The sequence below is a fragment of the Oncorhynchus clarkii genome, chromosome 18 (genome assembly GCF_045791955.1).
Source record: "Oncorhynchus clarkii lewisi isolate Uvic-CL-2024 chromosome 18, UVic_Ocla_1.0, whole genome shotgun sequence".
NCBI classification, from domain to species: domain Eukaryota; kingdom Metazoa; phylum Chordata; class Actinopteri; order Salmoniformes; family Salmonidae; genus Oncorhynchus; species Oncorhynchus clarkii.
In genome coordinates this window covers 42,576,333-42,604,036 of record NC_092164.1, presented here as the reverse complement: position 1 = coordinate 42,604,036, position 27,704 = coordinate 42,576,333, and the positions used below count along the sequence as shown (strand labels likewise).

Below are 27,704 nucleotides of genomic sequence, written 5' to 3'. Positions count from 1 at the left end.
GGCAACCGAGACTGTTTGCATTGCACCCCACCCCCCACCCTCTTCTATGCTGCTATTACTCTCTGTTATTATCTATGCATGGTCACTTTAAAAACTCTACCTACATGTACATAAGTACCTCGACACCGGTGCGCCCTGCACATTGACTCTGTACCGGTACACCCTGTATATGGCCCTGCTATTGTTATTTACTGCTGCTCTTTACTTATTTGTTATTCTTATCTCTTTTTTCTTAAAACTGCATTGTTGACTCAATGCACAGTTTCCTAGAGATACATCAAGTCAAGCCTGCTACATAAAAGAAATAGAAGCAGGCGAAATAGATAGGAGAGTAGTTGCTTTGTAAGGTATCTCTACCTGAAATTACATGATCTAAGTGTTTGACAGTTGGTTTTAATAATCAAATCAGTACTATTTTTTATATATATTTTTTACATTATAGTATCAATGAATAAATATGCAAGATTGAAGACAACTGAACCTCTAACGGAATTATTTATTTGCCTGGATCCAAATATTTAGAAAATGCGTCACACGGACCGATATAAGGTGTTGCACGGGTCGATTGTCTTGCCGCGGTAGTTAGTTTTGGATTATCAGGTACTCTTCAGTTTTTCATCGACTGGATTTGTCACCTCAGCATATTACCATAGTTTTAGTGATATTTTACTTTTGTATAATGACTTTCTTCCACTTAACGCATAACTATTCGAGAGCGACATGGTTAGCTAACGTTACGGGCAGCTTAACTTGATTTGCTAGTTAGCTGCAGTGCACGGCTAGCTGTCATGCATGGGTTGTCATAAAATGCAGCTCGCCAAGTGTAGCTTCGCTTGCTTAATTTTACTTGTCATGAAGTTTCCATGGATTTATCTCTAAGTGTATCATTTAATCATAAGAGCTATGAGTGTTGCTTTTCCTAATGTGCTACTGCAACATTGCAGTAGTATTTTGTTGCTGACATTGTTTTCTAGCTAGCTACAGTAGCCATAATGCATTAAGTAAAGTTACCACCCTTGTTCAAGCCAGCCAAAATCCGAGTCCAGTGTCGACTAACGTTAAGTGTTCAAGCAAGCAACTGTGCTAGCTAACTTACCAACTAATGTTGCAATGTTTATTTCAGAGGGAGTTATGGAGACCGAGACAACCCCAAATATACCCACAGAAAGCCATGGGATGAATGGGACTGATAAAGGCAGAGCTGCCATTAAAACCCAGTAAGTTTGCTTCCTGTTGCTACTTGGTTGGAAAAAAATCCTGCACACACAACTGTGGATACAATTGGCCACCCCTGCCCCAGACCATCACCAGTCTGACATGTACTGATAGAACAGGCTTCAATGAGAGAAACTATACAATGAAAAAAAAGACTGGTCGATAGGCTGTTGGTCGACCGAGATTTCTTTAGTCGAGCAGTTTGATTTGCGCTTGTCTGAGTGGACTAATCCATTGTGGTGGTTGTGGGGATCACTCTTAATAAAGGTTTTCCCAAACCCTGACCTGGCCCCACCCCTGGGTGCATGTTTTGGTTTTTGCCATAGTACTACACAGCTGACTCAAATAACCAACTCATCATCAAGCTTTGATCATTTGAATCAGCTGTGTAGTGCTAGGGCAAAAAACTTAACGTGCACCCAGGATAGGCACCGGGACTGAGTTTGGGAAACACTCCCCTTAAGACGTGCTACTGAAATTGTAAATGGTTATTTTACATAAGAACAAATGGTGCAACACTAATACAAATATTATTTTATAACAAATGCGCTTCCTCCCACGTTTGATAGCGGTTGCGCTTCTGAAACATCAGTGCGCTGTTAAATGAACATGTTGCTATGTGCGTAATAGCTAAGTCACCCAGCATATTTGTGTTGAGAACAATGCGGCGGAGGCAGCAGTGGAGTTATGAGATAAGAAAACAGCCCTTACCTTAATTGTCTAAGAAAAGTGAGGAGAGAGGAAACACCAACTTAAATAGATCTATAATCAACAGCCTAACTGTTAATTGTGCCTGACCTATAAATCATCCATATATATTTAGCTACAGAAATAAGACAGGTCCTGCTTGTGTTGCCTGTTTGAGTGTTAGTTTTAGGGGCATGATATATCTTTGAACATATCGGAATTGGACGATATTAGCTAAAAATGCCAACATCGGCATCGACCGATATCTAGTATAACACCGATGTGCAAAACTAATGTCAAAGCAGACTTGCTAACCTATATAATGACACCACGTAAATTTTGCGCTACATGTGCAGCACAGCATTCCTAACCTAGCCCACAATGTCTGCTGTGTGGATCGAGCAGTCAAAAAGTCGAGCAGTCATTTGAAAGAGTAAGAACATTTCAGCGAGACAACTCTAAAGGCAAAATCCATTAAAGCCAAGATCATGGAATTCATTGCCCTTGACAATCAACCGTTCTCGGTGATGTTGGCTTTTGCCGACTGGTCAAGCACCGGTGCATACTACCAAGTGCTCTATTTTTCAGATGTTGCCCTACCGGAGTTACACAGTAATAGCGTCACTGATATTAGCTTCACGACATACATACTATGGAACGTCGTTTGGGTCTTTGCATGTCAAAATAAATACAGTAGCACTGTCAAATCTGTACAAAAAAGTTTTCCAACACCGGCCACAAACGATGTGTTTACAATACCGCGTTGGTAATAAAGCATAATTTGCTCGACTGCAACTTCTGGGGTGGCTAGCTTGGTACCGAGCTAGAACCAAAGCACCAATACAACCAGCCTGAAAACACTGACCAGTAGAAACTGCAGCCATTTAAATTATTCTTAGCAAAGATTTAGGAATCCTTGTAAGTATTAGCTTGGATGCCACTTGTTGTTTGCCTATTGAAATTGAACTTCAGTTCATGAAAATAAATAGCTAGCCAGCTACTTAACCCTGTTGACCAAAGCTAAAGTTATAAGCATCCAGCTAGCTTCATCTGGCTAGTGAGGTTCGACCGGACCGGTTATGTATTGTGAAGCTAGCCACAATAAGGATTAGGCACAATAGCGGAATTTGTGGTTTGCCTTCAAAATAAAAGTATGTCATTGACAGTAAGGGCAAATATATACAAATAGTAGAATTATGTCATACCTTTATTTTGAAGGCTAACTGCTAAGTCGACTATTGTGGCCAATCCTTATTGTGGCTAGCTTCACATAGATGGGTTGATCAAGTAAGAACTGTCTTATAAATTAGGGTTATTTTAGATGATGACACCTAGCTATATAGTTAGCTAGTTAAGTATAGCTACTGAAACAGATTGTCCTTTTGCTGTGTTTTTGGGGAAGAACGTTGTTTGCATCCATGAGCTAGCTAGATTTTTTTATGACCAGCACTGGTGCGCGAGACAACTTTACAACCTTCCTGTGACATCGGGTGTTGTGGGTGTCCTGGAGGGCAGGTAGTTTGCCCCTAGTGACGCGTTGTGCAGACCGCACCACCCTCTGGAGAGCCCTGCGGTTGTGGGCAGTGGAGTTGCCGTAATGGGCGGTGATACAGCCTGACAGGAAGCTCTCAATTGTGCACCTGTAAAAGTTAGTGAGGGTTTTCGGTGACGAGCCACATTTTTTTCAGCCTCTTGAGGTTGAAGAGGCGCTATTGCGCCTTCACCACACTATCTGTGTGGGTGGACCATTTCAGCTTGTCGGTGATATGCACTCCGAGAAACTTAACTTTCCACCTTCTGCACTGCTGTACCGTCGATGTGGATAGGGGGTGCTCCTTTAGCTGTTTCCTGGAGTCCACGATCATCTCTTTTGCTTTGCTGACATTGAGTGAGAGGTTCTTTTCCTGACACCACACTCTGAGGGCCCTCACCTCCTCCCTGTAGGTTGTCTCGTTGTTGTTGGTAATCAAGTCCACTACTGTTGTGTCGTCTGCAAACTTGATGATTGAGTTGAAAGCGTGCATGGCCAGGCAGTCATGGGTGAACAGGGAGCACAGGAGGTGGCTGAGAACACACCCTTGTTATGCCCCAGTGTTGAGGATCAGCGGAGTAGAGATGTTGTTCCCTACCTTCACCATCTGGGGGTGGTCCGTCAGGAAGTCCAGGACCCAGTTGCACAGGGCGGGGTTGAGACCCAGGGTCTCAAACTTAATTATGAGTGTGGCGGGTACTATGGTGTTGAATGCTGAGCTGTAGTCAATGAACAGCGTTCTTACATAAGTATTCCTCTTGTCCAGATGGGATAGGGAAGTGTGATGGCGATTGCATCGTCTGTGGACCTATTGGGGCGGTAAGCAAATTGGAGTGGGTCTAGGGTGACAGGTAGGGTGGAGTTGATATGATCCTTGACTAGTCTTTAATTTTTTTTATTTTTTATTGAATTGGTATGTAACTGTTATGAAAGTTGTATTGTCCATTTTGTTTTGTATATAAATGCCAATTTAAACGTGTACATGACACTGCAACAACATTTCCCCATGGGGACAAGTAAGTAAGTAGTCTCTCAAAGCACTTCATGATCAAAGAAGTGAGTGCTAGTCATTTAGTTCAGGTACCTTAGCTTTCTTGGGAAAAGGAACAATGGTGGCCATCTTGAAGCATGTGGGGACATCAGACTGGGATAGGGATTGATTGAATATGTCCGTAAACACACCAGCCAGCTGGTACTGGTTATAATTCATTTAGTGTTTACATTGTTCCAATACAGTCAGAATTATATTGTAATCTAACAGCACTTGTTTGGCATGCAGGACTTGCTCCAGTATTTTCCACAACTAGTCAAATTTATTCCTTATATCTGACATTCCCTTTACCTCCTGAGCAACCAAACATTCCCCCGATTTGTCATGTCATTTGCATCCGTTTTGCTATCACATGTGTTACGGTGTTCATAGTTGGTTATAACCAATTTATTCATGTGATTGTGATATGCTAAAGTCAGGCTCTATTTGTCACATCCTTACATGTGTCACGTGACGAGAGCAAGGGTTGAAGTAATAGGGAATGCTTTTCCTAAATAAATTTGGGATTTTGGTCATAACTTTTCATTAAGAAATGGCTGTAATTATGTTGCAGCTTCAGTAACACGGACACCACGATAAACACTGATTTTCTGTGGTGGTCGCTGCAGCAGGGACGAGAGACAACAGGTGCTAGTCACACAGTCACTCGCTGTCATTTTTAACACAGGGCAGCAAGTCTGAGCTTGGCCTGGCACAATCAAATGTGTGCTTAAAGCGTCATACACACTCAGTGCATATATACTGAACAAAAATATAAATGTAACATGCAACAATTTAGAAGATTTTACTGAGTAACAGTTAATAGAATGAAATCATTCAAGTACATTCATTAGGCCCTAATCTATGGATTTTGCATGACTGGGCAGGGACGCAGCCATGGGAGGGCATAGGTCCACCCACTTGGGAGCCAGGTCCACCCACTGGGAGCCAGGCCCAGCCAATCAGAATTAGTTTTTCCCCACAAAATGACTTTATTACAGACAGAACTACAACTGAGCACCCCATCCTCAAACGATGCCGCAGATGTGGAGGTCCTGGGCTGGCGTGGTTAAACGTGGTCTGCGGTTGTGAGGCCAGTAGGTTGTACTGCCAAATTCTCTAAAAACAACGTTGGAAATGGCTTATGGTAGAGAAATAAACATTCAATTATTTGGAAACAGCTCTGTTGGACATCCCTGCAGTCAGCATGCCAATTGCACACTCCCTCAAAACTTGTGGTATCTGTGGCATTGTTGTGTGACAACACACCACATTTTTGTGGCCTTCTAAATGTCCCCAGCACAAGGTACACCTGGGTAATGATCAATTGGTTTAATCAGCGTCTTGATATGCCACACTTGTCAGCTGGATGGGTTATCTTGACCAAGGAGAAATGGCCACTGACAGTGATAGAAACACAATTTGTGCATAAAATTTGAGTTTTTTTTTTGTGCGTATTAAAAATTGCCTTTTATTTCAGCTGTTAGGTTCTGACACAGAGTGAAAAACTAATGGACAATTAGTCAAAGCTCAAACCAAGTTTATTCACCCACTTGGTCAAAGAGTTGAGAAGACAAAGACATGTTTCCATCAGCACAAGTATTTATATATAGAGTCTCCTGTCTAATAAAGGAATGGCACCAGAGGGGATGACTGCTGTTTTACAGGCTCCTAACCAACTGTGCTATTTTGTTTTTTTCACATTTTTTGTTACTTATTTCGTACATAGTGTTGCTGCTACCATCTCTTATGACCTTAAAGAGCTTCTGGATATCAGAACAGTGATTACTCACCTCAAACTGGATGAAGATTTTTTCTTTAATGAATCTGACGTGAAGGATATACTGTTTCCCTGAGACCAGGCCCAAATCCCCGTCATTCGCGTGAAGAAAATATGGAAATACAGGGGGTGGAGGTTGGGGTGCCTTGTGAGATTTAGTCGGCGAGTGGGTAACCCTCCTCTACCATCAGTTCTATTGGCCAAAGTGCAATCACTGGAGAATAAACTGGATGATCGGCATTCAAGACTCCTACCAACGGGACATTAAAAGCTGTAATATCTTCTGTTTCACCGAGTCGTGGCTGAACGACAACACGGATAATGTACAGTTGGCTGGGTTTTCCGTGCATCGACAGAACAGCTATGACTGGTAAGACAAGGGGTGGTGGTGTCTTTTTGTCAATAACTGCTGGTGCGCAATGTCTAATATTACAGAAGTCTCGAGGTACCCCTCAGGGGTGCATACTTAGTCCCCTTCTGTATTCCCTGTTCACCCACGACTGCTTGGCCAAGCACAACTCTTAACCATCATTAAGTTTGCTGACAACACAACAGTGGTAGGCCAGATCACTGAGAATGATGAGACCGCCTATAGGGAAGAGGTCTGAGCCCTGGGAGTGTAGTGCTAAGGACAACAACCTCACCCTCAACGTGAGCAAGACAAAGGAGCTGATGGTGGACTACAGGAAAAGGGGTGCAGAACATGCTCTCATTTACATCGACGGGGCTGTAGTGGAGTGGGTCGAGTGTTTCAAATTCCTTGATGTCCACTTCACCAACAAACTATCATGTTCCAAACACCCCAAGACAGTCGTGAAGAGGGCATGACTACACCTTTTCCCCCTCCAAAGACTGAAAAGATTTGGCATGAACCCCCAGATCCTCAAATATATTTTATATTTGAAATTCTTCAAAATAGCCACCCTTTGCCTTGATGGCTGCTTTGCACACTCTTGGCATTCTCTCAACCAGCCTTACCTGGAATGAATTTCTAACAGTCTTGAAGGAGGTCCCACATAACCTGAGCATATTGTTGGCTGCTTTTCGTTCACTCTGAGGTCCAACTCATCCCAAACCATCTCAATTGGATTGAGGTTGGGTGATTGTGGAGGCCATTTCATCTGGATGCAGCACTCCTCACTCTCCTTCTTGGTCAAATAGCCCTTACACATCTTGGAGGTGTGTTGGGTCATTGTCCTGTTGAAAAACAAATGATAGTCCCACTAAGCGCAAACCAGATGGGATAGAATTTTGCTGCAGAATGCTGTGGTAGCCATGCTGGTTAAGTGTGAGTTGAATTATAAATAAATCACTGACAGTGTCACCAGCAAAACACCATCACACCACCTCCTCCATGCTTCACGGTGGGTACCGCACATGCGGACATCGTCCATTCACCAACTCCGCATCTCACGAAGACACGGCGTTTGGAACCAAAAATCTCATATTTGTACTCATCAGACCAAAGAACAGATTTCCAGCGGTCTCATGTCCATTGCTCGTGTTTCTTGGCCCAATCAAGTCCCTTCTTCTTATTGGTGTCCTTTAGTAGTAGTTTCTTTGCAGAAATTCAAGCATGAAGGCCTGATGCACGCAGTCTCTTCTGAACAGTTGATGTCTGTTACTTGAACTCTGAAGCATTTATTTGGGCAGCAATTTCTGAGGCTGTTAACTCTAATGAACTTATCCTCTGTAGCAGAGGTACAGTGCCTTGCGAAAGTATTCGGCCCCCTTGAACTTTGCGACCTTTTGCCACATTTCAGGCTTCAAATAAAGATAAAACTGTATTTTTTTGTGAAGAATCAACAACAAGTGGGACACAATCATGAAGTGGAACGACATTTATTGGATATTTCAAACTTTTTTAACAAATCAAAAATGAAAAAATTGGGTGTGCAAAATTATTCAGCCCCCTTAAGTTAATACTTTGTAGCGCCACCTTTTGCTGCGATTACAGCTGTAAGTCGCTTGGGGTATGTCTCTATCAGTTTTGCACATCGAGAGACTGACATTTTTTCCCATTCCTCCTTGCCAAACAGCTCGAGCTCAGTGAGGTTGGATGGAGAGCATTTGTGAACAGCAGTTTTCAGTTCTTTCCACAGATTCTCGATTGGATTCAGGTCTGGACTTTGACTTGGCCATTCTAACACCTGGATATGTTTATTTTTAAACCATTCCATTGTAGATTTTGCTTTATGTTTTGGATCATTGTCTTGTTGGAAGACAAATCTCCGTCCCAGTCTCAGGTCTTTTGCAGACTCCATCAGGTTTTCTTCCAGAATGGTCCTGTATTTGGCTCCATCCATCTTCCCATCAATTTTAACCATCTTCCCTGTCCCTGCTGAAGAAAAGCAGGCCCAAACCATGATGCTGCCACCACCATGTTTGACAGTGGGGATGGTGTGTTCAGCTTTGTTGCTTTTACGCCAAACATAACGTTTTGCATTGTTGCCAAAAAGTTCAATTTTGGTTTCATCTGACCAGAGCACCTTCTTCCACGTTTGGTGTGTCTCCCAGGTGGCTTGTGGCAAACTTTAAACGACACTTTTTATGGATATCTTTAAGAAATTGCTTTTTTCTTGCCACTCTTCCAAAAAGGCCAGATTTGTGCAATATACGACTGATTGTTGTCCTATGGACAGAGTCTCCCACCTCAGCTGTAGATCTCTGCAGTTCATCCAGAGTGATCATGGGCCTCTTGGCTGCATCTCTGATCAGTCTTCTCCTTGTATGAACTGAAAGTTTAGAGGGACGGCCAGGTCTTGGTAGATTTGCAGTGGTCTGATACTCCTTCCATTTCAATATTATCGCTTGCAGAGTGCTCCTTGGGATGTTTAAAGCTTGGGAAATCTTTTTGTATCCAAATCCGGCTTTAAACTTCTTCACAACAGTATCTCGGACCTGCCTGGTGTGTTCCTTGTTCTTCATGATGCTCTCTGCGCTTTTAACAGACCTCTGAGACAATCACAGTGCAGGTGCATTTATACGGAGACTTGATTACACACAGGTGGATTGTATTTATCATCATTAGTCATTTAGGTCAACATTGGATCATTTAGAGATCCTCACTGAGCTTCTGGAGAGAGTTTGCTGCACTGAAAGTAAAGGGGCTGAATAATTTTGCACGCCCAATTTTTCAGTTTTTGATTTGTTAAAGTTTGAAATATCCAATAAATGTCGTTCCACTTCATGATTGTGTCCCACTTGTTGTTGATTCTTCACAAAAAAATACAGTTTTATATCTTTATGTTTGAAGCCTGAAATGTGGCAAAAGGTCGCAAAGTTCAAGGGGGCCGAATACTTTCGCAAGGCACTGTAACTCTGGGTCTTACTTTCCTGTGGCGGTACCCATGAGAACCATTTTCATCATAGCGCTTGATCGTGTTTGCGAAGGCACTTGAAGAAACTTTCAAAGTTCTTGAAATGTTCAGGATTAACTGACCTTCATGGACTGTCATTTCTCTTTGCCCTATTTGGCAAAATGGCTCAAATAAGTAATCTTCTTTATACCACCCCTACCTTGTCACAACACAACTGATAGGCTCAAACACATTAAGGTAAGAGATTCCACAAATTAACTTTTAACAAGGCACAACTGTTAATTGAAATGCATTCCTCATGAAGCTTGTTGAGAGAATTCCAAGAGTGTGCAAAGCTGTCAAGGCAAAGGGTGGCTCCTTTGAAGAATCTCAAATATTAAATATATTTTGGTTTGTTAAACAATTTTTTGGTTGCTACATGATTCCATATGTGTTATTTCATAGTTTTGATATCTTCACTATTATTCTACAATGTAGAAAATAGTAAAAATAAATAAAAACCCTGGAATGAGTAGGTGTGTCAACTTTTGACTGGTACTGTACTTCTACAAATTACCTTGTTTAACCTATACCCCCGCACATTAACTCGGTACCGGTATCCCCTGTATATAGCCTCTTTATTGTTACTTTATATTAATTTTTTTACTTCACTTTATTTAGTAAATATTTTCTGAACCAACAATGCAGTTCAAGGAATAAAGGGCTTTTAAGTAAGCATTTCACGGTAAGGTCTATGTTACTGATGTGAAATGGCTAGCTAGTTAGCGGGGTGCGCGCTAATAGCGTTTCAATCGGTGACGTCACTCGCTCTGAGACCTTGAAGTAGTTGTTCCCCTTGCTCTCAAAGGGCCACAAAGGAGGGTGGTTAATGATGCTTCAGATGCGTGCAGATGGTCCCTGGTTCGAGCCCAGGTAGGGGCGAGGAGAAGGACGGAAGGAATACTGTTACATCTACAGATGTTGTATTCGGTGCATGTGATTTGATTTGACATCCAGACAGCCAATACATCTCTATTGCTAGGCAGGAACGTAGGTGGTGTGTGCGTAATAGAACGGTTTCTTGTCACTTCATCTGACCTGACCTCGGCCAACATTCCTCACTCCTCCCTAATCCACGGCTATCCAACCTTATCAGTGACTGAAACCAAACTTTTACCCTTTGGCCCTCTTAATAGGATTCATGAGATTTAACAATAACATTATACATGTAAAGTAGTTCTAGTATGGTAAAATTAATAAGTACAGTGGGGAGAACAAGTATTTGATACACTGCCGATTTTGCAGGGTTTCCTACTTACAAAGCATGTAGAGGTCTGTCATTTTTATCATTGGTACACTTCAACTGTGAGAGACGGAATCTAAAACAAAAATCCAGAAAATCACATTGTATGATTTTTAAGTCATTCATTTGCATTTTATTGCATGACATAAGTATTTGATCACCTACCAACCAGTAAGAATTCCGGCTCTCCCAGACCTGTTAGTTTTTCTTTAAGAAGCCCTCCCGCTCTCCATTCATTACCTGTATTAACTGCACCTGTTTGAACTCCTTACCTGTATAAAAGACACCTGTCCACACACTCAATCAAACAGACTCCAACCTCTCCACAATGGCCAAGACCAGAGCTGTGTAAGGACATCAGGGATACAATTGTAGACCTGCAAAAGGCTGGGATGGGCTACAGGACAATAGGCAAGCAGCTTGGTGAGAAGGCAACAACTGTTGGCGCAATTATTAGAAAATGGAAGAAGTTCAAGATGACGGTCCATCACCCTCTGTCTGGGGCTCCATGCAAGATCTCACCTCGTGGGGCATCAATGATCATGAGGAAGGTGAGGGATCAGCCCAGAACTACACGGCAGGACCTGGTCAATGACCTGAAGAGAGCTGGGACCACAGTCTCAAAGAAAACCATTAGTAACACACTAAGATGGGTCGTGGCTGGGTCTTCCAGCATGACAATGACCCGAAACACACAGCCAGGGCAACTAAGGAGTGGCTCCGTAAGAAGCATCTCAAGGTCATGGAGTGGCCTAGCCAGTCTCCAGACCTGAACCCAATAGAAAATCTTTGGAGGGAGCTGAAAGTCCATATTGCCCAGCGACAGCCCCGAAACCTGAAGGATCTGGAGAAGATCTGTATGGAGGTGTAGGCCAAAATCCCTGCTGCAGTGTGTGCAAACCTGGTCAAGGAACTACAGGAAACGTATGATCTCTATAATTGCAAACAAAGGTTTCTGTACCAAATATTAAGTTCTGCATTTCTGATGTATCAAATACTTATGTCATGCAATAAAATGCAAATTAATTACTTAAAAATCATACAATATGATTTTCTGGATTGTTTTAGATTCCGTCTCTCACAGTTAGTGTACCTATGATAAAAAATTATAGACCTCTACATGCTTTGTAAGTAGGAAACATTGCCGATTTTGCAGGTTATCAAATACTTGTTGTCTCCACTATATATATTTCAAGCTAGAATACAACACAACTCCAAAAAATTGGACTAACACTTTCATATTTAGTTTATATTTTTGTTCAGTATAGTTGATTTGATTAAAACACATAGGATGTGTCTGCATATGGAAAAATTCACGTTTAAAAATTTCGACCAAAATAACAGATGACTCTCGGCCGACCAATATTTTTTGTATTCGGGGACAGCCCAAATTTATACGTATTAGGCCTACTTGTTGAATTGTATCAATTATATATGAATGTGATCAGCATTCTCTGTTTTCAGGTTTCTCACAACCAAAGAAAAGTTCCATGAGTTACTGGACTCTGGAGGGAAGGGTCCTAACGATGACAAGGCCAGTGACGATGCAGCACCAAAAGAGACAGCAGAAGACTCTCTGGAAGAGCCTCAAGAGAAAAAATTTAAAGTGGACCCGGATGAGCAGGAGAGGACAAAGAAACGGAACAGCAAGCGAATGCGAGGCCAGAACAAGTCTAGGCCGCATATGAAACCCACGAGCTACGACAACAGACGACTGTGTCCTTCCATAATTCAGGTAGGACTGTCACTTTAGCGACTAGATGAAAGGGCCAACTACTTTTATGCAACCTGGGACTTGCCTTGTTTGAAATCCCCCCCCCCCAAGTCATTTCAATAATATGTTTTTCCTTTACCTATCAGGAGCATGCTCAATTGAGTTTCCTGTAGACCTAATTGTTTATCAACACCAAATAGTTTTTTCTATTTTCTCATTGAACTCCCCCAGGAGCGTGAGACCAAATGTGTCTACGGCGACAAATGCAAGTTCATCCATGATGTTGCTGAGTACATGGCCTTAAAGCCCGCTGACGTTGGAGAGCACTGCTACCTCTATGACACCTTCGGGAAGTGCCACTACGGCTTGAGCTGCCGATTCGCCCGGGCCCACATCAGCGCTGACCTAAAAAACCTGGCTAACGAGGAGCGTGTGAAAGCCATGGAGGGGAGAACACCCGTGAGGAATAGCCTGGACAAGGACCTGCAGTGGCGCCTCCGCAAGAAGGTGGTCCCCTTTACAGCGTCTGACGCCTACATGAAGACCGTTTTCAAAGGCGGACACAAAGCAGGAGAGGGCTGGAAAAAGGCTGCAACAGCAGAGAACGGTAAGGCTCGGCGGGGTCTGCCATTTTGTGGAAGCAATATGTTGCCTGGGTTATATTCATTAGTCACACACCGTAGCAAAAAGTTTTGCAACGAAACAAGAGTTTATATTAGCAAATTCCGGTAGGTCCCTCCCTATTTGCTTCTGTTTGGTTACTAGTGAATACATCCCTGGTGGTTTTGCGACTGATATTCGCAGGAATTTCACTGTTTTTAGTTGCAGAATTGGCCATATTTTTTGTTTGGACAGTGTACCACTTTTCTTTGTGTACCACTCTCAAAGCCAAACTGCATTTCAAGTGGCTTTACTGTTTGTAAAGACTTGTCAGGTGCAGAGATGGTGTTAGAATAAATTAAATTGATTAATTCAGCTATTATATAATCTGATTTTCACGCTAATCATGTGTTGATGATAATTATTCTGATAGTTCAATGTTTTATCTCCCTTAGTTGATAACTGTTGTTCAGCGGTGGTGAACTCTCAGTGTTCTGAAGGGGAGAAACCACAAACAACAGACAACCAGGGAACTGAGGTACTGTAGCAACACTATTACTCTACAACTACTACTACATTTGTCACAAAGCGCTTAACAGCAACCTGGATCTTCATCTTCAAAAAGTAATTAGAGTTGACAGTGACAAGGGAAAAACTGCCTGGCTGGGAAATATAATAAATAGATCTGTGCTATTTTGGGATTTACTGTATGGTGGCTAGAAGTTTTTCCTCAAGTTGTTTACCTTTTGGAAAATTGCAGGTTAGCCAGGAGAACCTGGCTCTAGTCAAAACCATTGGGCCGTTGACTGATGCTGATGTTATAAAGTTACGACAATGTGAAAAGAAGCAGGTATGTTTGAGCCGCTTGACTTAAACACAGTGCTAGGTATTTTGTCTTGCATGTCGTGCATCTGAGTGGCACTTTGTATATTAAGCTCATTTAAATATTAACTGCCCATTTTTAATATTAAGAAGTTGTATAAACCAAATAGTAACGTTATGAATAGAAATAATTGTTTTTATTCTTCCTAAAGGTGGACTTCAAAGACAAGCTGTATCTTGCTCCCTTAACAACGGTAAGTCGGTCCTTGGAACAGAATTGGTTACTTTCCCAGACTGATTAATCCTACTCCTGGACTGAAACCCATGCTCAACTGAAAATCTATTTTTAATAGGGTTTCTTAGTCCAGGAATAAGCTTGTTTTGGGTTCGGGAAAGCGACCCAATGTGCACACACTAATGGCTTGATATTTCATACACCAAAGAGGACCAGAATGAAAATAAGTGACTTTGTTGGATATAATCTATGATTTTTTTATGTGTGTATTGTTGTTTTCTGCATTATGTATTTTAGAATGATCTAATAAAATGAATACATTTGTCTCAGTGTGGAAACCTGCCTTTCCGTCGTATATGCAAACGATTCGGCGCCGACATTACATGTGGAGAGATGGCCATGTGTACCAACCTGCTGCAGGGCCAGTCGTCCGAATGGGCGCTCCTCAAGAGACATGAGAGCGAGGACCTTTTCGGCGTGCAGGTTAGAACAGGCTGAAAGTGCTAGAATTTTTTATTTTATTTTTATTTATTTATTTACATCTGAATACATACTTATGCCCATTGCTCCCCAGGGATATCTCCACTTCATTGTACTCTGTTCTGGGCAGTGTGCTTGAGCTTTTTCCACCCCATGGTGGTTTTAAAAGTGATAGAAGTGGTAGATCACTCCTAAATTTGTCAAGACATTTTTTTAAATTCCTATGAGTTTAGTCCTATTTCCCTCATTTGCGTAGATCTAGCTATTTGCCTCAATCCTGAATTAATGGGGAAGATGGGGATTATCTTAGTCCATCATTTTAGATTGAACCTCCAGGGTATTTGAGCCCAAAGTAAAGATCTTTGAAACGGTTCAATTTTAAAGGTAGAATCCTTAATTGAAGCGATAACAAAGCATCACCCCACCTATGTTTGGTAAAAATGCTGAGGAATGTGTCTAAATTCATAGACAGAGCTATGGATGGAAGCACTGACCATCCATGATGTCAAAATTATTATAAAATAATATCTTTATAGTTTTAACCATGTTTTGGGGCTATACAGTGTTTGTTTAAATTTACATGGTTTACAAACGTTGGAGTAAAACAAGCTTATATTTTGGGTTCTGATGGGGTGTGACAGTTGAACTAAACTCATGAGGCCTTTACAATTTATATTATTTAAGATTCAATGGTTTATCATTCATTTATAAGAAAGAAAAAAATAATATATATATATATATATACACACACACATACAGTGCCTTGCGAAAGTATTCGGCCCCCTTGAACTTGGCGACCTTTTGCCACATTTCAGGCTTCAAACATAAAGATATAAAATTTTATTTTTTTGTGAAGAATCAACAACAAGTGGGACACAATCATGAAGTGGAACGACATTTATTGGATATTTCAAACTTTAACAAATCAAAAACTGAAAAATTGGGCGTGCAAAATTATTCAGCCCCTTTACTTTCAGTGCAGCAAACTCTCTCCAGAAGTTCAGTGAGGATCTCTGAATGATCCAATGTTGACCTAAATGACTAATGATGATAAATACAATCCACCTGTGTGTAATCAAGTCTCCGTATAAATGCACCTGCACTGTGATAGTCTCAGAGGTCCGTTAAAAGCGCAGAGAGCATCATGAAGAACAAGGAACACACCAGGCAGGTCCGAGATACTGTTGTGAAGAAGTTTAAAGCCGGATTTGGATGCAAAAAGATTTCCCAAGCTTTAAACATCCCAAGGAGCACTGTGCAAGCGATAATATTGAAATGGAAGGAGTATCAGACCACTGCAAATCTACCAAGACCTGGCCGTCCCTCTAAACTTTCAGCTCATACAAGGAGAAGACTGATCAGATATGCAGCCAAGAGGCCCATGATCACTCTGAATGAACTGCAGGACAACAATCAGTCGTATATTGCACAAATCTTTATGGAAATTATGGAAGAGTGGCAAGAAGAAAGCCATTTCTTAAAGATATCCATAAAAAGTGTCGTTTAAAGTTTTCCACAAGCCACCTGGGAGACACACCAAACATGTGGAAGAAGGTGCTCTGGTCAGATGAAACCAAAATTGAACTTTTTGGCAACAATGCAAAACGTTATGTTTGGCGTAAAAGCAACACAGCTGAACACACCATCCCCACTGTCAAACATGGTGGTGGCAGCATCATGGTTTGGGCCTGCTTTTCTTCAGCAGGGACAGGGAAGATGGTTAAAATTGATGGGAAGATGGATGGAGCCAAATACAGGACCATTCTGGAAGAAAACCTGATGGAGTCTGCAAAAGACCTGAGACTGGGACGGAGATTTGTCTTCCAACAAGACAATGATCCAAAACATAAAGCAAAATCTACAATGGAATGGTTCAAAAATAAACATATCCAGGTGTTAGAATGGCCAAGTCAAAGTCCAGACCTGAATCCAATCGAGAATCTGTGGAAAGAACTGAAAACTGCTGTTCACAAATGCTCTCCATCCAACCTCACTGAGCTCGAGCTGTTTTGCAAGGAATGGGAAAAAATGTCAGTCTCTCGATGTACAAAACTGATAGACATACCCCAAGCGACTTACAGCTGTAATCGCAGCAAAAGGTGGCGCTACAAAGTATTAACTTAAGGGGGCTGAATAATTTTGCACACCCAATTTTTCAGTTTTTGATTTGTTAAAAAAGTTTGAAATATCCAATAAATGTCGTTCCACTTCATGATTGTGTCCCACTTGTTGTTGATTCTTCACAAAAAAATAGTTTTATATCTTTATGTTTGAAGCCTGAAATGTGGCAAAAGATCGAATACTTTCGCAAGGCACTGTGTGTGTGTGTGTGTGTGTGTGTGTGTATGTATATATATATATATATATATATATATATATATATATATATATATATATATATATATATATATCAACTAAGGATTCTAGCTTGGTCCGTACTTGAAGTCTGATAATTTACATTTTTAGGTGGAGGGATGCTTTCCTGACACAATGACCAGATGTGCAGAGCTACTCAACAACAAAATCGACGTGGACTTTGTGGACATCAACTCTGGGTGTCCTATTGACCTTGTATACAAGAAGGTGTATTCTTCTGGACATTCTCCATTGAGCTTACTTTTTAGTCCAGGATTTGTCTTAATGTGTCTGGGAAACCAGCCCTCTAAAACATGATTAGTATGATCTTCCTTTCCCTTTCTTTAGGGCGGAGGATGTGGGCTGATGACGCGCACCAACAAGTTTGAGCAAATCATCCGAGGAATGAACTCTGTAAGTGATGCAAATTCCTTATTTGCTCAGCTATGGTATTGGAGATGTTGCACTAATGCAGGCTCAATAAAACCCTCAAAGCATTTGAAAGAAAACAAATATTACTTGAACTCTGGTATGTAAAGGGACTTTGTTGTTCTTTCCTCAGGTTCTGGATGTCCCTTTGACTGTCAAGATTCGTACCGGCGTTCAGGAGAAGGCCAACATCGCACATAAACTCATCCCAGAGATGAAGAAGTGGGGGGTGTCCATGATCACGGTACGTCTGTCAGAATGTAATGCTGGATCCTAAATCGATCTAGCCTAAGTAAACTGTTCTGTGTTGGTTTCGTCACAGGCAGGGATGTGTAGCATAAGAGTAATTTCAAGTCTCTATGCAGTTGCATGGCAGGTCCAGGGAACAGCGCTATACTAAGTCAGCTGACTGGGACTACATCAATACCTGCTCCCAACTCGCCAGCCCCATCCCACTCTTTGGTAAGTAGGATTTAGAGAGTTTATTAGTCACATGCACAGGGTTGGAAATCTAGCAAGGTACAGGGAAATTCAACAGTGCAGGTCAAAGTGAAGTGAATGAAACAATAAAAACTGGCATTGTTGAATACTAATTTCTGATTGGCTTGAAGGTCATTCTAGAGCATGCATTATTTCTATATAAAGCACAGTGTATTTGCAAGGTAGAATTCAGTGGCTTATAGTTCTTACATGTTTGAGCTGCTTTTGAAAGAAGATGTCTAATGGAAAACATTGGCGTTGTTGAATTCGATTTTCGTAATGGCAAGCTAGGACTGATGGTTTGGTTACTAAGGCAACTACTGTCGCTATCTAGTGTTAGGTTCTTATTTTTCAGAGTAAATAACTTGCGGACTCTAGAGAAGCTTAACCAAGTTTAATTCTTCCCAAAGGGTCGACACAGCTGTATTCAGACATCACATTTCACACAAGCACTGATATTTAACACTTTCTCCACACTGAACAGCCAATGCACCTCTGTTGATAGACAGAACCTTAATTATATCTGTTATTCCTCACTTCATCTAACCTGACCTTTACCCAAAAGTGCTCACTGCTACCCAACTCAAGGCTGTCATGGTTAATGATACCAGACTGTGTCTCTTCTCTTCACAGAGGATCCCTGATGGCTAGCAATAACATATCCTGACATAATGAAACCTTTATACATCACCCTCTCTCCCTCAGTGACCTTGTTAGTTTCTAAGATCTCCACCCGTCTCCCCTACACATTCCCAAAGCCATCTAACTCCTACAGATAACCATTAACTTCTGATGTAAAAACCATTATCATCCCTCAGATGCCATACTTCTGATCTATCATGTCTCTAGAAAATCAGTGTTCAAAGTTTACCCAGAATCCAACACTAGTAAACTTGCTAGCTACTTCATTGGATGTTGAACACATTTCTACCTGCAAATTAATGAATTTCTAGCTGTAAATGTGTTCAATTATAGCCATGGTATAAAGGGATAATCAACTTGGGGCTCTATGCGTTCTCTGGGAAATAATGCAACTCTGTGAAAGGTTATTTCCAATCCGCTAGCATACACCTTCCACGTCATTATTTTCCAGTGAATGCATAGCCCCTCGTTAATTATCCCTTACATTATATATACATATTGACAACTGTAACACGATAAATGGCCATTCTTCAGTTTCCTGACACGGGTGTCATCTATCCACTGTTTAATTTGGATAAGTTTTGAAAGACATTGTTGGTATCACATTTTTAGTCGGTGTATTCATTAATTTTATCCCCAGAGGCAATCTGGAACATACTTCGGTTCACGTTATCAAAACGGTCTTGGAGCATGGATTCTAATTGATCGGACCAGTGTTGTACAGACCTGACCACTGGAACATCCCTCTTGAGTCTTTGTATGTAGGCGGGTAGGAGCAAATTGGCGTCGCGATCAGATTTGAGGATGGAATAGAGCCTAATACCCATGTCGAAAAGCGGTGTAGCAGTGGTCAAGTGTGGAATTTGCGCGTGTTGGACCGTCAATGTGTTGATTATTCAGGAGCACGAACTTCAAATTACTTTAAAAATTGAAAATGGCGCAGAAAGAAATGGCAGCAGTTTTACGGGCGCCTAACCAATTGTGCTATTGTTTTTTTTGTATGGTGTTTGTAACTTATTTTGTACATCATTTTCTGCCACCGTATCTTACGGCAAAAAAAGAGCTTCTGGATATCAGGAGAGCAATCACTCACCTTGGATTAGACCAATACTTTTTTTCTTCAACAAGCAGGATGTACTTCGAACACCCGACAAGGCTGACATCTACGCCATTTGCAAGAGAAAGAGGCGCAGGTACAGAGGACACAGAGCGGGGTGCCTCGTAAGATTACGCAGAAGGCGAGTGGGAAAGCTGCCGTTAGTCAATATTACTTGCCAACGTGCAATCATTGGACAATAAATTAGACGAGGTACGATCACGAATATCTTACCAACGGAACATCAGAAACTGTAACATCCTATGTTTCACGGAATCGTGGAATGATGACATGGATATTCAGCAAAAGGGATATACGCTGCAATGGCTAGATAGAAAAGCACACTCCGGTAAGACGAGGGGGAGCGGTCTGTGCATATTTGTAAACAACAGCTGGTGCACAAAATCTAAAGTCTTTTTGCTCGCCTGAAGTAGAGTATCTTATGATAAGCTGTAGACCACACTATTTGCCAAGAGTTTTCATCCATACTTTCCGTGGCTGTTTATTTACCTTCACAGACGGATGCTGGCACTAAGACTGCACTCAAGTCAGCTGCATAAGGAAATAAGCAAACAGGAAACCGCTCACCCAGAGGCGGTGCTCCTAGTGGCTGGGGATTTTAATGCAGGGAAACTTAAATCAGTTTTACCTAATTTATATCAACATGTTAAATGTGAAACCAGAGGGGAAAAAATTCAAGATCACCTGTACTCCACACAGACGCATACAAAGCGCTCCCTCACCCTCCATTTGGTAAATCTGACCACAATTCTATCCTCCTGATTCCTGCTTATAAGCAAACAATTAAAGCAGGAAGCACCAGTTACTCGGTCTATAAAAAAGTGGTCAGATGAAGCAGATCCTAAACTACAGGACTGTTTTGCTAGCACAGACTGGAATATGTTCCGGGATTCTTCCGATGGCTTTGAGGAGAACACCCCATCAGTCACTCGCTTTATCAATAAGTGCATCAAGGACGTCCCCCCCCCCACAGTGACTGTACATACATACCCCAACCAGAAGCCATGGATTACATGCAACATTCGCACTGAGCTATAGGGTAGAGCTGCCGCTTTCAAAGTGCGGGGCTCTAACCCATATGCTTATAAGAAATCCTGCTATGCCCTCTGTCGAACCATCAAACAGGCAAAGCGCCAATACAGGGCTAAGATTGAATCGTACTACACCGTCTCCGACGCTCGTCTTATGCGGCAGGGCTTGCAAACTATTAGACTACAAAGGGAAGCACAGCCACGAGCTGCTCAGTGACAGGAGCCTACCAGACAAGCTAAATCACTTATATGCTCGCTTCGAGGCAAGCAACACTGCGGCATGCATGAGAGCATCAGCTGTTCCGGATGACTGTGTGATCACGCTCTCTGTAGCTGCTGTGAGTAAGACCTTTAAACAGGTCAACATTCACAAGGCCGCGGGGCCAGAAGGATTACCAGGACGTGTGCTCCGGGCATGTGCTGACCTGCTGGCAGGTGTCTTCAATGACATTTTCAACATGTCCCTGATTGAGTCTGTAATGCCAACATTGTGCCCAAAAACACTAAGGCAACCTGCCTAAATTACTACAGACCCGTAGCACTCACGTCCGTAGCCATGAAGTGCTTTGAAAGAATGGTAATGGCTCACATTAACACTATTATCCCAGAAACCCTAGACCCACTCCAATTTGCATACCGCCCAAACAGATCCACAGATGATGCAATCTCTATTGCACTCCACACTGCCCTTTCCCACCTGGACAAAAGGAACAGCTACGTGAGAATGCTATTCATTGACTACAGCTCAGCGTTCAACACCGTAGTGCCCACAAAGCTCATCACTAAGCTAAGGATCCTGGGACGAAACACCTCACTCTGCAACTGGATCCTGAACTTCCTTACAGGCCGCCCCCCAGGTGGCGAGGGTAGGTAGCAACACATCTGCCACCCTGATCCTCAACACTGGAGCCCCACAGGGGTGTGTGCTCAGTCCTCTCCTGTACTCCCTGTTCACTCACGACTGCATGGCCAGGCACGACTCCAAAACCATCATTACGTTTACAGACGACACACCAGTGGTAGGCCTGATCACCGACAACGACGAGACAGCCTATAGGGAGCATGTCAGAGACCCTACCGGGTGGTGCCAGAATAACAGCCTATTCCTCAACATGACCAAGACTTAGGAGATGATTGTGGACTACAGGAAAGGGAGGACCGGGCACGCCCCTATTCTTATCGACGGGGCTGTAGTGGAGCAGGTTGAGAGCTTCAAGTTCCATGGCGTCCACCAACAAATAGAATAGTCAGAAAACACCAAGACAGTCGTGAAGAGGGCACGACAAAGCCTATTCCCCCTCAGGAAATTAAAAAGATTTGGCATGGGTACTCAGATCCTCAAAAGGTTCTACAGCTGCAACATTGAGAGCATGGTTGCATCACTGCCAGGTACGGCAACTGCTCGGCCTCCGACCGCAAGGCACAGCAGAGGGTAGTGCGTATGGCCCAGTACATCACTGGAGCTAAGCTGCCTGCCATCCAGGACCTCTACTCCAGGCGGTGTCAGAGGAAGGCCCTAAAAATTATCAAAGACCCCAGCCACCCCAGTCATAGAATGTCCTCTCTACTACCGCATGGCAAGCAGTACTGGAGCGCCAAGTCTAGGACCAAAAGGCTTCTCAACAGTTTTTACCCCCAAGCCATAATACTCCTGAACAAGTAATCAAATGGCTACCTGGACTATTTGCATTGTCCCTCCCTCAACCCCTCTTTTACGCTGCTGCTGCTCTGTTTATCAGATATGCATAGTCACTTTAACTATACATTAATGTACATACTACCTCAATTAGCCCGACTAACTGGTGCCCCCACACATTGGCTACCCGGGCTATTTGCATTGTGTCCCGCCACCCATCACCTGCCAACCCCTCCTTTACGCTACTCTCTGTTTATCATATATGCGTAGGCATTCTAACCATACCTACAGTGAGGAGAACAAGTATTTAATACACTGCTGATTTTGCAGGTTGTCCTACTTACAAAGCATGTAGAGGTCTGTAATTGTTATCATATGTACACTTCAACTGTGAGAGACGGAATCTAAAACAAAAATCCAGAAAATCACGTATGATTTTTAAGTAATTCATTAGCATTTTATACATCAGAAAAGCAGAACTTAATATTTGGTACAGAAACCTTTGTTTGCAATTACAGAGATCATACGTTTCCTGTAGTTCTTGACCAGGTTTGCACACACTGCAGCAGGGATTTTGGCCCACTCCTCCATACAGACCTTCTCCAGATCCTTCAGGTTTCGGGGCTGTCGCCGGGAAATACGTACTTTCAGCTCCCTCCAAAGATGTTCTATTGGGTTCAGGTCTGGAGACTGGCTAGGCCACTCCATGACCTTGAGATGCTTCTCACTCCTTAGTTGCCCTGGCTGTGTGTTTCGGGTCATTGTCATGCTGGAAGACCCAGCCCCGACCCATCTTCAATGCTCTTACTGAGGGAAGGAGGTTGTTGGCCCAGATCTTGCGATACAAGGCCCCATCCATCCTCCCCTCAATACGGTGCAGTCGTCCTGTCTCCTTTGCAGAAAAGCATCCCCAAAGAATGTTTCCACCTCCATGCTTCACGGTTGGGATGGTGTTCTTGGGGTTGTAATCATCCTTCTTCTTCCTCCAAACACAACGAGTGGAGTTTAGACCAAAAAGCTCTATTTTTGTCTCATCAGACCACATGACCTTCTCCCATTCCTCCTCTGGATCATCCAGATGGTCACTGGAAAACTTCAGATGGGCCTGGACATGCGCTGGCTTGAGCAGGGGGACCTTGCGTGCGCTGCAGGATTTTAATCCATGATGGCGTAGTGTGTTACTAGTGGTTTTCCTTGAGACTGTGGTCCCAGCTCTCCTCAGGTCATTGACCAGGTCCTGCCGTGTAGTTCTGGGCTGATCCCTCACCTTCCTCATGATCATTGATGCCCCACGAGGTGATCTTGCATGGAGCCCCAGACAGAGGGTGATGGACCGTCATCTTGAACTTCTTCCATTTTCTAATAATTGCGCCAACAGTTGTTGCCTTCTCACCAAGCTGCTTGCCTATTGTCCTGTAGCCCATCCCAGCCTTTTGCAGGTCTACAATTGTATCCCTGATGTCCTTACACAGCTCTGGTCTTGGCCATTGTGGAGAGGTTGGAGTCTGTTTGATTGAGTGTGTGGACAGGTGTCTTTTATACAGTTAAGGAGTTCAAACAGGTGCAGTTAATACAGGTAATGAGTGGAAAGCAGGAGGGCTTCTTAAAGAAAAACTAACAGGTCTGTGAGAGCCGGAATTCTTACTGGTTGGTAGGTGATCAAATACTTATGTCATGCAATAAAATGCAAATTAATGACTTATAAATCATACAATGTGATTTTCTGGATTTTTGTTTTAGATTCCGTCTCTCACAGTTGAAGTGTACCAATGATACAAATGATAGACCTCTACATGCTTTGTAAGTAGGAAATCCTGCAAAATCGGCAGTGTATCAAATACTTGTTCTCCCCACTGTACATGTACATACTACCTAAATTAGCCTGACTAACCGGTGCCTATATATAGCCTCGCTACTGTTATACCCTCGCTACGGTTATTTTTCACTCTTTTTACTGTTGTATTTATTTCTTTAGTCATCTGTTGTTAACCTAATACCTATTTTTTAACTTAAAATCACACTGTTGGTTAGGGCCTGTAAGTAATCAATACACAATACTGTTGTATTTGGCGCATGTGACAAACGTTGATTTGATTTAGTTCATGTCCACTGCGACAAATGCTGCCTCCGGTTATGTGGTCGCCATCTTTTTCAGGGTCCAATGAAGATCTTTGAGAGCATTTTTGGTGTCTGCTTGGGGCGGGACTTACACATACATGGCTATAATCCCGGAGAACTCTCTCAGAATCTAAACAGGGCAACATGTATTACAAGTCGGGAGAGCAGAAGCTCGGGAGTTCCTGCGTTTCCCCCGTGGGACCACTTGTTATTGGTCATAAAGCCTTTGTTCTTTCCAGAGAGAACCCGCTTCCTATCCGCTCAATGAACTGTAAAACCCACTGGTTGTATATAATCAGTTTGTATGCCGGAGGAAAGCAAAGTATGTTGTAGAATCTGATGTCCATTTGGAAGGAGGTCCTCGATCTTAAGTTCACTAAGTTAATTCTTTAATGATTGAACATTGGCAAGTAGTATGCTTGGTAATGGAGGACGGGTCGCGTCTCAATCTCACAAAGTTAGTGTGTTCGTGCGTGTGTGCATGTTTTTCTTTCTGTGTGTCTGTGTGCACCTGTTAAACCTCATCTCTCTTATATGCAGGTAATGGAGACATTTTGTCTTATTATGACGCCATGAAGGCTAGAGAGACTGAAGTTTCGGGTGTAATGCTGGCAAGGTTGGTATCTTAATGGAAAAGAATAGACATGCTTTTGATTTCACACAATTTGACTGATCAGAGTAGTGCGCTCTGATAGGATGAGTGGATAACATATAGCTTACTTTTTATCCAACCCTTTCAGATCTAATGAAGTGCATAGGGAGGCTTGATGAAGGGCTATGGGTTGATTTGAGATGGGAAGCACCTTAGATTCAGTCTCTTATCTGAGTGGTTCTCAAACCTCTCCTCAGGGACCCCCATGACATTTCACAATCTTGTTGTAGCCCTGAACTCACCTGATTCATCTAGTCAAGGGCTGATAATTAGTTGACCATTTGAATCAGGTGTGTTAGCAGTGAATAGTTCAAATACATGGAACAGCTGGGGGTCTCCGAGGAGGTTTGAGAACCCCTGCCTTAATCGACTCCAGCTCTAGTTGTAATACTTTTTCTCTCGGGCAGGGGCGCGCTCATCAAGCCCTGGGTTTTCACAGAGATCAAGGAGAGGCGGGACTGGGACATCTCGTCCAGCGAGCGGCTGGATGTCCTTAGGGACTTCACCCACTACGGCCTGGAGCACTGGGGCTCGGACACCCAAGGCCTGGAGAAGACCAGGAACTTCTTGCTGGAATGGCTGTCCTTCATGTGCAGGTGGGTACTCGTATAGGCACGAAGTATCAGGTGGTATTCACACTGTAATAATGCTTAGAAACATACACAATAGTTGTTTTAGTGCTTTATAGGTTGATCAATATGTTGATGTAGGTGAAGACAAACGAGAACCTGCAGGACTGCCGAAAATCATTTTTCTCTGTATTTACCGTCTTTCACAAACCTAGAATTCAACCAATTCAAAATGTTCTTTATTCATTTAGAACTGTAAACATTAACACCGTAACACATTTAATGTGGACATGTCAATCTTACCCTCTCTCCTTTATAGGTACATACCAGTTGGGCTGCTGGAACAAGTGCCCCAGAGGATCAATGAGCGACCACCCTACTACATGGGCAGGGACTACCTGGAGTCTCTCATGGCAAGTCAACACGTAGGGGACTGGATCAAGATCAGGTGAAGATCACTATTGCTTATCCTAACCTAGGTTCTTATGGCTGCCAGTGTATGCTGGTTTTCATTCACACTGACCTCTTGAATCATTCTCAGTAGTTGAAGCTTCCAATTAAAAATAGCATAGTAGGAGGTTGCAAGAGCAATGTCTCGTGTCTCAATCCATATTCTTGAGGGCTTTTATATGGTGGCTTTTAGCTTAACCAGCCAATAAGATGAGTGTGTTAATGCACTTTAAAAAATAGTTCCATTAGCATTTCTCAGTTGGTTTGAATTAGTATAGACTACCTCTATTCTAATGTATTTATACAGGCTGAATATCTGTTCCAATTACACACAGCATGCTGAATAGTTTCATGGAAAAGGGGGTTTTAGTAATGGTCTTTTTCCCCTTCTCCACAGTGAAATGCTGCTTGGACCTGTACCCAAGAATTTCAACTTTCTGCCCAAGCATAAGGCAAATGCTTACAAATGAATTTTGTGTATGAATGCTCAACAAAATGTTATGAAGGCAAAGCTTTTGTCAATTTTATTTCCATTCAAGTCAGCAGACCTGAATATACCTATTACATGAGTAATACACGAGTAATTTAAAAATGACGTAAATGATTTATTTCAACTTTGTTTGGAGTGGTGTGTTTCTTTTACTTGGAGATGTATTTGTTTTACCATTGCACCAAATAAATACTGTATATGGAATAAAATACATCTAAAATACAACTTTGATCTTTTCTGAAGTTTTTACATTAGTATGTTTGTTTCTGTTTGAGTTTTGATTCTCTCGTTTAACATACAACTGTCTTAGTGTGAATCTGACATATGAGTCATGAGAAGAGGATTGCAGATGACTTTGAATATTAGCATTACATTTGCAAAGAATGAGTTGTTAATAGTTTTGTTTTTTGAGATATCAATACCAAATGCAGTGTGGTTCATGTTATGTTCATAATGGCTATGACAAGTTTCAAATTGGTAGGCCACTGTGTAGTGGATATACAGTGGTTTAAATGGACAGAATTTTGTCAATAACTCAGCCATCTTTTGATCAATCCCTTTGCTTTTCTCAAACTAAGTTAAGACGTTCCAATTTGGTCCTATGGTTCGTGAGAATATTTTGGCGTATGTGCTAATATGCATCTCCTGGTATAGTGTGGCCATCTTTGAATGTATCAACGTTATTTTCTCTTTAGGGACTATTGTGACTAGTCCAGGGACCAAGTTTGGAGTGAATCTGAATTTTAGTCCATGAGAAGATTTGATATGATTTATTTTAAGCATTAGTGTTACATAGTCAAAACAGTTAATTGTTAGATTTTTTTTTTAAAGATATCAACGCAAAACGGAACATGGTTCATTATTGTAATGTATTTGATGAATAAACAGTTTCAAGTTGATAGACCATTTGTGGAGTGTATTTACAAAGTATTTAAATGGACACGTAAAATCTGATTTCCTAATTTATCAAAACTGCCATCTCTTAAGGAGTTTTTTGGGGTATATGTACTTAACTTTTACTTCTCTATATTCCTAATAT

General features: G+C 42.1%; 1 protein-coding gene across 2 annotated transcripts; it reads left to right on the top strand.

Annotated features, from left to right (window-relative positions):
* Window positions 1–376: 376 nt before the first annotated feature.
* Window positions 377–27,566, top strand: LOC139373530 (dihydrouridine synthase 3-like (S. cerevisiae)). Of its 2 annotated transcripts, none has more exons than XM_071114150.1 (16): window positions 377–600; window positions 1,124–1,217; window positions 12,310–12,580; window positions 12,791–13,166; window positions 13,615–13,697; window positions 13,920–14,009; window positions 14,194–14,235; window positions 14,547–14,699; window positions 17,163–17,279; window positions 17,400–17,465; window positions 17,614–17,724; window positions 17,846–17,942; window positions 25,045–25,120; window positions 25,564–25,752; window positions 26,045–26,173; window positions 26,573–27,566. In XM_071114150.1, exons 2-16 carry the CDS (start codon window positions 1,132–1,134, stop codon window positions 26,643–26,645), a joined length of 1,959 nt encoding a protein of 652 aa, XP_070970251.1. In that variant the 5' UTR covers window positions 377–600; window positions 1,124–1,131; the 3' UTR covers window positions 26,646–27,566. The 2 variants fall into 2 exon arrangements, with proteins under 2 accessions (XP_070970251.1, XP_070970252.1); XM_071114151.1 differs by having other exon boundaries at window positions 17,163–17,267; window positions 26,573–26,890.
* The last annotated feature ends 138 nt before the right edge of the window (window positions 27,567–27,704 follow it).

Coding starts and splice junctions, on each gene's coding strand:
- LOC139373530 (XM_071114150.1), top strand. CDS start 1,132: ATGGAGACCGAGACAACCCCAAATATACCCACAGAAAGCCATGGGATG. Junction 25,121..25,563: donor TCGGGTGTAATGCTGGCAAG/GTTGGTATCTTA, acceptor TCTCTCGGGCAG/GGGCGCGCTCATCAAGCCCT. Junction 26,174..26,572: donor GGGGACTGGATCAAGATCAG/GTGAAGATCACT, acceptor CCTTCTCCACAG/TGAAATGCTGCTTGGACCTG.